Below are 12880 nucleotides of genomic sequence, written 5' to 3'. Positions count from 1 at the left end.
GCACAGAGAACTCCACACTTTTCCTGAGGTGGAATGCTTCTTTGGTAGAAAACGTGTCCCTGTGCTGTGAGCATTATCCAGAAAGGCTGGTTTAAGCAGAACAACCTGTGATCTTTTTTTCTGTTTTTTTTTTTTTCTTTTTTTTTTTTTTTTTTTTTTTTTTTTTACTTAAAATACAATTGTCCTGTTTGTTGCTGTTCGATGTGTTTTTGATGTTAAGACAGATTGGCCATCACAGCTAAGTGACGTACACGCTTCTGTAGCTTTGCTACCTGCAAATAGAAACTGTTTAAAGTAGAGATTATGTCTGTTTGCAGTAATTGCATCTTGGAATCCGTCAATATGTTTTATTAGTATCCCCGTGGCTCCAAGTGACAGGCTGAAGTTACTGAACTGCTTCTGGAAATCCTGACCCCTCAAGCAGCGCTGAGAGGCAGCTATGTCAGTCATAGCACAAGTTGGTGAGAGGCAAAACTTGACTTACAGCACAGTAGGACCTACAATTACGTCCTTTTGGGACCTGTAAATCTTTCCCTATGTGCCCGCATCCAAAAATGTCTCCTATTATTACATTTAATTCAAAGTAAGTCAATTGCCCGATCATTTTGAATGAGATTATGTGTATCCATAGGACAATATACCTGCTTAATACAATTGCTGATCGAGGCCTTATTACTTTAGTTCTATGGATAAAACTTTGAATCTTGTGGTTTCTGTAAAGATTTTTACATGCGATTTAAGCAGCATAAGAAAACTCATATTCTTTTAACTAAGTGCTCAGAATAACAGTGGTTAAATACATGAACTTCTGGAAATTATAACGGTAGCTATGGAAAGGAAGACTGACGTGATTGGTGAATAGACTAAGAATTTCTGAAACCCCTTTTAAGATAGGACTTTATTAGGGTATGAATCTTTATCAGAGTAAATATTTTGAAATACTCTCCAGTCATTCAGTTAAGGGTTTGTATACAATTATATGTGGCATTACATGCCCCTTAGTAAAAGTATCTTGAAGATGTGTGTGTAAGAAGCGGTGTTTAAAAGCTGTGTTACCACTTTTTGTGTCTTCTTTTGTATGAACTTCATGAAATCTCTTGGATATGTGCTGGGACTCAATGTAAATTTACAGAAGTTCAACACTTGAAAGATTTACATGGTACCTAATGTGAGAGAGGTTTTAGTCTATTGTGTATTTTGAATTATATCCTATTTTTAAGTATCAGTATAGAGCTTAGCCTGAGGGAGGCTGGACCCACGTCTCTTGTGTTGTGCTAGAAGCAATTCCCTTCATAGTAGCTGTTCTATGTTTTCTTGTATTTTTCCCCCAAACTGATTTTCCTTTCACATGTGGTATAAAAAGAGGAACACAGAAGGGTGCTTTGTAAGAGACTGAGAGCTCCTCTTGTTCACTGACCTTGGAGTGACCAATACAGAGGCTTCAGGAGGAACACAAAAATGAGGCCAGCAGTTGGCTTCCCTGGGTATTTTCTCCAAGCCAGCACAATGATTTGTAATGAGGGTAGGTCCTGAGCTAGAGATAGTGTCTTTAGAAACAATAACAAAGTTTGAAAATAATTAGGTTTAATGATCTGTTGCTGGTATTTAAGATGTATTTTTAAATGATATATGCTCAGGAGAATGTGACTAATACATTCTAGGTTGTCAGTTCCTGTCAGCAGGCAATGTTTATTTCAAACTTCTAATTTTTGCATTTTGGAGGAAGACATGAGAAACCTACAGAGGGAGTTGCTACTGTAATTTTTCCCTGTTGAAAAAAGTGTCATTTTCAGAATTACTGATACCTACCAGCCTAAGTGTATGTCCTGTTTCTATTCTCCTCTTGCCTATACCCTCGAAGCAGTGCACAGTTTTCAAAGATATTTTTATTATATTTAATTTGGGTGCTGTCTCCATGTTGAAGAAACCTTGGTGGTCTATTGATACCAGAAAACTCTGGTGGAACACCAGTGGTTACAGTGTGCCAAAGCCTGTCCAACTGCACAAATAAATTCCCATGGTGTCCAGCTGATGCAGAACATGGACTGAATGATTGAATGATTGTCTTGCCTATAAAAATATTAAACCTCAAATTTATTCAGGAGTAGGGTGTTCAGCAAACTTTCAGAAAATTTCCTGCTCAGAGCTAATTTCTTGGCTGATGTTTTTTCTAAATGCTTAGTGGGAAGAAGCTTCTCAACATTGAAGGTCTTCCTCAGATTGTCCACATCCCGCTTACAACAGCCTGTCGTCAAAAGATTCCCATGCAGTAAGGAATTTGTTGATTTCCAAGAAATGTCTCTAAACCCTTTCTTTATTTCCATTTTCAGTTATATGTTCCTCTACTGTAGGACTTTCAGGCACTTTGTTTTCTGCCTAGAATCAAATCCCCCCGATGGGAGGGAAGGGCTATTTCAATATTTCAGTCTTTTGATTCTAGTCTGACTGTTCAGTGAAATGGCAGATGGTAAGTCTATCTGTGCCTACTATAAAAGCTAATACCATTGTGTGAGCTTCTTTCTTCTTTGACAGGGAAAGAGGCAAAACAAAACAAAATCAGGCAAGGAATTTGCCTTGTTTGCCAGAAAAGATTCACGAGCAAAATCAATTAAGCTCAAATACAACTTTTTTTTTTTTTTTTTTCAGACTTTAATGTTCTGGAGAAACACTTTATCAAGTAGTACTGTTGCAGCATCAGAGATTTTACTTCTACAAATTTTCATTATGTAGTCTTGTGCAGCTCTCGCTGATAACAGCCATTTGAAGTGTCAGCACGACTGATGAAATCAGATGGGCCATGAACTGATTGGTTTGAAAGCTGTCACTGAGATGTGTAACATATTCTTTTTGAATTTGCGGTTGCTTCATAAAAGTTTAAAAACAACACAAGATAATGTTGTATGTTCATTCATTCAGTAATGCAAATTGTTCTCACAGATACTTCTTTGTTTGTTAAATATAAAATGAGCAAAAGGGGTGATTAGTTACTTCTGTTGGTGAACAGTTGCCATTAGTGCAGATTTTTGTGGTGTACTCTGTAGATTTAGGACTAGGTTTTTCAGGATTACTCAGCATAGTCCAGTCAGGAGATTTCAAAAATTTGTCTTTAAGTGTCACAGTGGGAGCTGCTTAGCTTTGAGCAGTTTGAAAGCCAGAGCACTTTGTAGTTGTTGAGAATTAAAAATTAGATGTTTTAAAAATCTGTCTTCCACGTGGTATATTTCCTTTCTTGTGGATAAAGTGAAGGCAGAATTGATTTAAACTGTTTTTCCTTTTAATTAAATGTTATGCTTTTGGTGTGTTCCTCTATCACTCTCTCAGTTATTTTTAAAACTGCAGACTATATTTTCTTGGCAATATGATTCATTTCTCTTGATTTTATGCTCTGTGTGTTTTCATGGTCCATTCATAGACATACAAAAGGCAACTGTGGGCAGGACTTTTGGACATAGATTATGTAAATTTAAGAAACATGACCTTAGAAGATAAAACAGAGTTCATCTTCCAGTTTGCCCTGAGCAAAGGATATAGCTTTGCTGTTCAGATTTTGAGTCTACTCAGTTTTCTTGCAGTGAGTAGGAAGGACTGGACTACCTTTTTAGCTTCTTAGAGACTGTTTGGGAAGGAAATAATGCTACAAAATCATTCAAAGTCCCTGTGAAACTGAGTTGTGGAATTGGGTCTGGCATTAGCCATACAGTGAAGGGATATCTCTCCTGATTTTTGCCTTCAGGATGTTATTTTCTGTGGTGCTTCTAGTTTACTCCATGTCTCCGCTGAAGAGCTCTGCCTCTCCAGCAAACCAGTGTTGCATGAATGTCTTGTTTCTGGTCAAGAGGTAACTACTGGAAGTCCTTTCTTATCCTACGTTTGTCTTTACTTGCTGACTTTGTTACTGATAGTCGTTAGATAAAGTGCTGCCTGTCCATTAGCTAATGCATTTTTAAAGTTTATTTATCTACAGTATAAATGGCAAAGACAGACACCTAACATTTTAACTTATTTTTCTGTACTCTGTTATATCCTAAGAGGAACAGTTCACCCACTTCCAGCTAGGTGTTTGACTAGTCAAAAAGAAACAAAAAATATCTTAGGGAAAAGACTAATACTGTACAAGGGTTCAGTAGCTGGGAAACCTCCCTGTGACTTAGCAGATCCAAATATAATTCTCTTCTTTGTCACATTTCCTGGACAACCTTCAGCAACTTCTAAAATCATTATGGCACATTAGCTCAAAAATGTGATGGAAAATGTAGTTGCCAGTTGGTCACAGCTTCCACACCTTATCTCATTTTACCAGTGGGAAGAACTAATTGTGGTGTAGTAATTGTGTGAGAGAAATCAGAGTCACTTGGTACCCTTTTAAAACAGGGCATAGTTGTTGGTTTTGTTGATGCAGCTCAGCTAGGTTCTGTAAGGTAAAAGTGCTCAATATGAGTTCCAATCTTTCTGTGATTCTAAGTCCTTCATTTTTAATATGAGGGGAGAAGATACTTCACTTCCTCTTAAAAAATGTTATCAGGAAAACTGTGTTCAAGAGACTAAGAATTACTAGAATAAGATTATGAGCACCGTGAAAGTATAAATTGCTCCTCATTTGACAAGAACCAAGAAACATAAATGAGCATTTATTTGTAAGTAATTCCTTACATGCTATCAAATAAGGCCTATTGAGATTAAGACATTAATGGAAAATGACCACACTAATGTTATTTTTCGTAAAGAAACAGGAAAAACTGTAGAAGAGAAATATTTCCAAATTTCTCAGAGTATTAGAAACACTACAGAGGAAAAAAAAATCACGAAAATGATTTGACATAGGACTGCTAACTACAACAGACTTACATAACAAATGGGGATATCATAGAAAAAAAATCAATGCTCAGGAACACAGGAAGTAGATGGAAAAGATGTATTGGGTCATATTTTGCATCTCCTGCTAGAGTACAGTTGTTCACTGCAGTATGTCTTTTAGCCAGTGTAGCCTTAAATTGTTCAAGCAAAGGAAATTCTTCTACTTCCTTTGGGAGTGTCTGCCACAGACTGAAGATCTCGCTGTCAAGGGATGTTTCCAGATGTTTAACCTACATTATGCTCATTTTCCAACCATTAGTGCTGAAGTTCCCTTCTTGATGTTTATACATCTCATAAGGACTTTGCCATCATGGTCTCTTCAATATTGTTTGTTCAATATACAGACAAAAGGCAAGTCGCTGGGAACGAGCAGAAAATGGCAGGATGGTGACATTACATCCTAGTTGCTAGAACAGCATTGGGCGTGTATATGCACTTGCATCTTCTGCTATTCCTTGTTTAGCAGAGTATGTCTCCAGTAGGGTGAATTAGCTGAAGGGCTGTGTGTGACCATCCTGCTTCCAAACCAAGTCCTCAAGGTGCCTGGCACTGTGTTGTAAGATGTACACTTACTCAAAGTGGGATGTGCTGAACCAGAGTGTGACAAGGTGAACTAAGGCATAACTGTTGCTATCCAAGTTTTTGAGGAAGCTCTGAGAGACTAGTATCTCTAGGAAATATATAAATTAATTTTTGGTAAGCATAAATGGCACATTTTGATTAACACATTTCTTCTTAAAGAGAAACAGTATACAGAAGTAAACAGAAATAAGGAGAAGCCAAGCTTTTGTGTGGCACAGTTCTGTTTAGCAAGGGGTGTTACCCTACTTAATCCCTCACATTGGTAGTCTCCAGACTTTCTGTGGGTTTTCAAACTAAGTCATTTAAAAACTCCCTATGTTATCACTTTCTAGGACAATGCCCTTCCTATTCATTATCACACCATAAGTCTACAGCAGGCCACTTTGAGTGTCTTGGCATATGTTAGATTCATTGCACCTGAAAATGGTATTTCATTGTACTCATTTAAATAGATGTATTGCGTCAAAAGCATGCAAATGGCAGGTACCAGCGTACTCACAAAATGCAAAATGTTTTTTTTCCTTGAAACCTTCCCTTGAAGATGCCCTTTTTTCCCGTAGACCCTGTCACTGTCTTTAAGAACCAGACTCCTTAACCTCCAACCTGTCACACAATTTTCCTGTGTCTTAGAGTCTTGCTGCCAGATGAGGACACTGGACAGTGGGATTGGAACCTTCCCCCTCCCCGACTCAGGGAACCGATCTGCTGGGCGACACATTTCTAAGCAAGAATCAACCTTGGAAACAGAAGCCCTTGCACTGTCTGAGCAAGTTCTTCTTTCAGCTCCTTCAGTAAGAGCCAAAACTCTTGAGCGAGAAGTGCCTTCAACAGCTAAGAGTCAGGAGTCTGTGGAAAGCATAATTAGTCACTCAACATCTGATCCGGCCATGACTGCCAAAGGTATACGACCTTTTCAAAGTCGCCTTCCAAAACCAGCTTCCTCAGGTAAAATGTCAATTACACTGAAAATCACATTGTTTCTGTCCCGATGTCTGTTTTGATTAGCAGAAGTCCTACAATAATGACGACTGATAACAGAAATTTTAAATGCAGAGCAGAAAACATTCTTTCTGTGAATGCATAAGGTTAACAAGTTTGTGACCTGAGCCATATGGAAATTTTGCTACACATAATGCTTATCTGTAACTGAGGAAGAAAAATGTGTTAAGTACTTAAATCCTTTTCTCAAGAAACAGTACTTGAAGAAAAAAGATATGCCAGCTTTGGAATTTGAATTGAATAAGAATGCAGATGTTCAGCAGTATTCAGGATCAGACTTTGTAGCAAAGTACAATGCATAGCTGTGCTGTGACATAGAAAAGACGCATTCATGAAGACTTGCTTTTGAAACCAGAGTCAGTCTAAATATTCATTTGGCCTCAGTGCATAAATTCTATCTCACTGAATATATGGCCTTGACCTCGAAAAGGACTCCTGTTATTTTACTAGATTATACAAATATTTATGTATATGAACATAAAGTACTTCACTTTAAATTATCAGCCAAGTAGATGTTTACTATAAAGTATAAAACAAAAGCTGACAAAGGAATAAATGGAATAGCAATTCAGCAAAACATCAACAAATAACTTCATATTAGTAAATAGTTCTAGGTTTTGAGTAATTAATATATATGCCAATAACGTTAGAAATCAGTACTTATAGCATTTAGCTTTATAAAACAATTTTTCATAGTATAATAGATATGGAACAAAACTCAGCAAAAGTAATTGGCTTAATGGGAGAGTGTTTTTTTTAATAATGATTGGATGCAATGTCACTGGTGTTATGGTTGTTAACACTATCAACATAAGAATTTTTTGCCCATATAACAACTTGTGAGTGCTTAACTTCCATAAATCTGTATTGCTCCAAGAAAGATTCCATATAATTAACATGTAAGGTTAAGTATAAAGTTTAAGCTTAGTTTAAGACCATCAAATATGTGTTCTGTTAATGAGTTGATGTATATTGAGCCTAGGAGGAAAGAAGGCTCTTTAATATGTTCATAAGATGCATAACAGAAGAATTCTAATTAAATGTCTTAGAACTGGTTGATTTAGCAATATTCCCAGTGCAGTATTGTAATGGTATAATAGACTGCAAACACACATTGTATGCTTCATTGCAGTCTCCCCTGCTCATTTCAAATCAAAGCTAAATAAAAGATATTTTAATACTTAGTATTTTTTAAGTAAATGTACTCTTAATTAATGGTACACCTAAGAAGGATTCAGAAGAGAAATCTTAGTTATAGATTATGTGCTACATGCTTGAATAGCCACATGTGTGACCTCAGTTCAGCATTGTGCTATAGAGTAGACTCCATGATTAAACACTGTCATTATAACAAATTGAATAGAAACTGCAAGCACTGAATTGCTTCATAAGAAGTCAGTAGCAGTAAGATTGTTCTGATCTTAATGCTAATATTCACTGCACCAACCTTGCAAGGTTTGTATCTTAATTAAATTGTCATGAAGAGATGTTAAAAAAAAGTAGTATACACCAGACAGTGAGGTCAACTCATTCTTTACTAGAATATTTTCAATTGAATCTTCTCTTCTCCCTCACTTTTTCTTCCAAATTACAATTATCACTTTATTCCATGTGCACCATAGATCTTCTTTGATGTTCTGATTTTGCATAGTGCAAATATAGCAAATAAAAAGGCTAGCTGATAGAGAATTTCTGCTAGAAAGGTACTTCTAATTATATTTATGTTAACACGCTGTTCTCTCTCTGAGAACATAAAATAGCAAAGCAGATCCTACAGTGCCTGGAAGTAGTTATTGAATGTTTTTTCTTATTTGAAAGAACATATATTGTAAAACTAAAAGAGGGATTTAAGTCCATGCTTTCCTCTTCTCTTGTTAACTGGAAAAGGCTTTGGATCTAATTCTGCCACTATAGTTAGAATTATTCCAGTAAGAAGGTAAGTAGTTCCTTTGAATAGTAAGATACTATTTGACACAATAAAAGTATCATGATTAGTTCCCGTTTTTTACCAAATTATAATTGAAACACTCAAGAAGATGCTGATGAAACCTACAGTTTAAATAATATCTCTCTTAATTCAGGAATAATTAACCTTGCAAAGCAAAGTGAACAAGAACCAAGTTCTGTGACCTCTGCCTCATTACAGCTTACTGAAGAAACTGTGGAAAATAGAAAAGTTCTTCCAGGCTGGACCACCAAGAAAACTACTAAAACAAAGGTATAAATTAAGAAGTGTCATCTCTTAAATGAGATAAGTATTGTGGTATAAAGAGTCAGAAATGGTGAACGTTATTAATACATTGGAAAGAATAACTAACAATCTAATAGTTATATTTATTTTCTCGTCCTTCATTAGCAATCTCATTATTTATTATATGTAATAATACAGCACCAAAAGGTACTTAGTTCTCATGGTTTACAAAGCAGGATTAATTAAAATGCACAGCCATTTTATAGGCAAGGAAATTGAGACCTTTTTACCCTGTTTTTCTCTTCTAGAAACTTGATCTTGCTTGTTTGCTTTCCTTTGGAGATTCAGATCTGTTGCGTTTCAGTTTTATTTCCCAGGTCTAGGTTTCCTTTTCTGTTTGGCTGTGTAGTATGAGTGTTTGAGCAGCTGTGCTGGGAAATACTGTGAAAGAGAAAATAGTCATCTTACATGTTTCTGTGGGGTTTTGGTTAATTCTGCAGTGATCTGTCTGTCCTTCAACGTTTTCAAGAAAACTGCAGAAAGAACAGGCAAATACACATACCTGTGTAAAAGCTACTGCTGATGGTTGTTATTCATATTCAGGAACGCCAGGCTGCCAAGTCCTGTGAGAAGAACAGGGTCAGCAGGTTAGCAAGTGAAGAGAACAACCCTTTCAAGAAAGTGGGCATTAAGGCAAGGAAGCTGTCAGACTGTTAGCTAGTAAGACTTGCATTGTAAGAGGCTAAAAACCTTTTGTTGCTTAATGTTCTTGCATGTCTGCTTCCTCCATTTATTTACTGACTGGAGTATCTCCCATTTTTATATAGCCCATGCTCTGGATATTTAGGACAGAAATTGAGTGAAAAAAATGTCCTGTCTTGTATATTATTAGTAAACTGGCAGTGAACCCTCCGTGGTGCAACATGTTGGCTTTCAAGTCACAACCACATTACTGCCATATTCACCCTGCCTCAGTTACGACAGACCAGCCCCCAAAACATGTTAACGTGATGCATGGGTAATTAATTAGTCTGCCTCGGAGTCAGGAGCTTAGTGTGTGTGTGTAGCAGCGTGACTGTATCTAAATGGTCCTGGGACTGCAGCTCACTTGCACCTTCCCCGTTTTAGCAGTAGAGTAGTGTTGGGCATATCTGGCTCAATGCAGGTATCCTCGGGTCTGGTACCCACTTCACAGCTATGTGCTTCCTCTCAAGTGAATGGCCTTCTGCATCAGTTAAAAGCTGCGCCATGGCTGGGAAGATGAGGAAATTAACATTGCTCTTTGAAAAACACAGTGAGCCACGGATAGGCGGTTGAAGTTAGGAACGTAGGTGGTAGCTGATTACTTACCTGAAGGGTAAGTGGTTAGTTAAACTGGTGAAGCAGACATTTTACCAATTGAATTATCCATTTCCATTGCATGAAGAATATAAACTGTTACACTCCTCATTCCATCTTCTGCATTATTTTGGTACGTATGCATTATCTGAGTGGTTGCAATACCCTTATTTGTACAGGACACAGCTCTGAGAGTGTGCACTTACTCTGCCAGCAGCAGTGACACTGAGCCGGAGCCAGAGTATGAAGCAAATTATTTTCGAACCGCAGAGGAGACATTAGTAGAGTTAACAAAGAGCAACAAACAAGGTAATTGAAAATTTGTACATAAGAAATGTGTATCTCTCATCTCCACACTGACTCAGCAACAGATAATGTCTTCATTTTCACTTTCTAACCCCAGATCTTACTTCAGTCTAATTTTCCATTAACTTTTTATTGCTTTTTGCTTTTTATTCTATTGGTGTATCTTTTTTTCCCCTCTTCCACTGTTTTTGCTGGCAAGGGCTTAACTTGTAGATTTTTATGCATAAATTACTTCAGTATAGGTAAAAAGTCTTATGTTACATTATTACAGAATTCAAAAGGTGACTATAAAGATACCTTTCCCCTTATTTTTTAAAAATTTTATTAGCTGATTGTAATAACCCAATGATCAAGGCCATAGTTTTCCAACCTCTGCATCAAAATAATGTTGGTTGTGATGCCATAGTGAGGTCTCCCTCAGTGTCCCTCATGTATATATTGCCATTTTCAAGTATCAAACCCTTTTGCAGCAACTGATAGCAATTTGGAATTTACTGAATTCCAGTAAATGAAAGCACCTTAAGCAAAGTTCTTGAGATAATAGATTTCTGTGTGTTTAATAACCCAGGAAATTGCTGTCTTGTCATGACCACCAGCTTGCCATGCTGCCCGCCACCTATCACTGCAGATGGGTGTCCCCTGGGAGCGGGAGGAGACGGTGGTTGATAGCCTATGCAGCTGATGGCTTCCCTGCTGGTGATGAATTCTGGCAAGTGCAAAGGCCAGTGCAAGGTCTCAGCCACCACTGAAGCCCTGAGAGCTTAAGCAGCACTTCAGCGATACGGAGGATTTGTGCTGGCTCTCAGCACAGCAGTGAGCCTGACCTAGCAGAGATTAGCACCTACAGTAGATACTGCAGTGATGAATGCATTAAAAATGCCGTGGACCGTTAGATACTGTAGACAGGCATACTGTGCTCTTTAGTGTCTGCTGGGAGTTGGACTTAAACATTTGGCATTTTCAGAGATAATCCATTTTGTGTGATTCCACCACAGAAAGAGCAAAGTAGGAAGCTAGGAGCATTTATTTACATTATTCCTGTAACGTTCTATATTTAATCTGTATGAAACATTGGAAGTAATTTAACTCAGCCAATAAACACTTTTTGTTACTGAATTGCTTGTTACAAATCACATTCTCTTGCCTTTTCTTTTTTTTTTTTTCCAAACGGGTATATAAGGAATTCTTTCAGTATTGATCAGTTAGAAAAAAAAGGATTTTATCATGTGTAAGCAGTAGCATTAAATGACAGCAGATTCCAAGTTTAGTGATACATAAGCATGACTTAAAATCACCATTTTACACAGCAAACTATTAATTTTGTGCATATGCCTAACTTTTGGGCTAGTAACAAAACTAAAATTCATAGTTGTGACTGAGAAAAATAGAAAAGAAAATTACAAAGTATTATTGCAAAATTATTTCTGCCATGGTCATTCTTTCTGAACAGGATTTCTGCTCTGTGCTCTATAAATGCAATTCCCACATCAGATTATTAACAATGCTTTACTGCATTCTGTGTTCAAAGATCTTGGCTTCTTTATGCACACAAGTGATACGGCTTCAAAACATCCACATGAGACTGGCAGAGACTGGCAGGGGCTGCAGCAAACCAAGTCACTGAGTATATTTTAATATGCATAGATAATTATATTTATTAGACAAGTCCTCAAAACATTAATGAACTTCCCTTGTTGCAGTATTATAATGTTAGAGTGATTTTCATTTTCAATATATGAGCAGGAAATTGAAAGATTGAGAGACTGACTGCCTAATGCAAAGGCTATTAAAAGTCAGTGATAAGACCTTCATTGATTTGGTGGGCTTGGATGAGACTCCCAGTACTTAGAGAAAGTCAGTAGAATAGCAGGGAATTGTCCAAATATTCCAGTTTCTTCTGTTTCAGCCATGAGAATGTTTTGATTCCACTTTCATAGAGGTTTTATTCTGATGAGATTCTGCTTTAGGCTCTGGAGGCAGAGGCTCTTCTAATGCTATAGGTTACAAGGTAGAGTTGAAGTTTGTGTAACAAGAAGTGTGAGGAAAGAGGCTAATGATCATCCAAGCCTCTATCCCTTGTGTTTTTTATTGAAGCTGCAGAAAATTTCTTTGTTTTTGATCTTCAGTATGAGTTTTGAGCTTTGGACTTTGGAAACTGAGGTTCTACTCCTCATATTCTTGTATTACAGTAGGATCTATAACAAATGAACAGGGTCTGTTTTTTAACCTTGCTAATGTATTTTTATACTGTTTTCATTAGCTAAAATGTAATTACAATGAAAGAATTATCAGAAATAGTCAAACTTCAAACTGAAAGACAAGCTAAAGCAGCTTAGTGTATCTGCCCTGTTAAGCTATTAAGAGAGGAGAAGGAAAACTTACAGCAAATAAATAAATATAACAATCCTCCCAAATTAACCATCTTGTCCACATTTAGAAAAGAAAGGAAAATAATTTTGGCTTTCTCATACCATCTCTTTCACCTTAAATGTTAAATATGAACAGTCCCGTGTATATATATTGACTGGGGAATTAGCAGCTAGTATTCTAATGTTTTTATTACCACTGAATTCCAGATACCTTAAAACACTTGACATACATTTTGAAATT

The 12880-nt window shown here is 36.9% G+C and overlaps 1 protein-coding gene across 18 annotated transcripts in view; it reads left to right on the top strand.

Annotated features, from left to right (window-relative positions):
* NCKAP5 (NCK associated protein 5) overlaps window positions 1-12880 on the top strand; it is a 440247-nt gene that overhangs the window by 401638 nt on the left and 25729 nt on the right. For 17 of the 18 annotated variants that reach the window (XM_035332339.1, XM_035332337.1, XM_035332336.1 and 14 more), the window contains 3 exons: window positions 6067-6381; window positions 8517-8653; window positions 10144-10273. In XM_035332339.1, the coding sequence (XP_035188230.1) occupies window positions 6067-6381; window positions 8517-8653; window positions 10144-10273 (582 nt within the window). Of the gene's footprint in view, window positions 1-6066; window positions 6382-8516; window positions 8654-10143; window positions 10274-12880 lie in introns of those variants that run through there. The other variant, XM_035332351.1, reaches the window with a different exon arrangement.

This window comes from Oxyura jamaicensis, chromosome 7 (genome assembly GCF_011077185.1).
Source record: "Oxyura jamaicensis isolate SHBP4307 breed ruddy duck chromosome 7, BPBGC_Ojam_1.0, whole genome shotgun sequence".
In the NCBI taxonomy this organism is placed as follows: domain Eukaryota; kingdom Metazoa; phylum Chordata; class Aves; order Anseriformes; family Anatidae; genus Oxyura; species Oxyura jamaicensis.
This window is presented reverse-complemented; position numbering and strand designations above follow the sequence as displayed.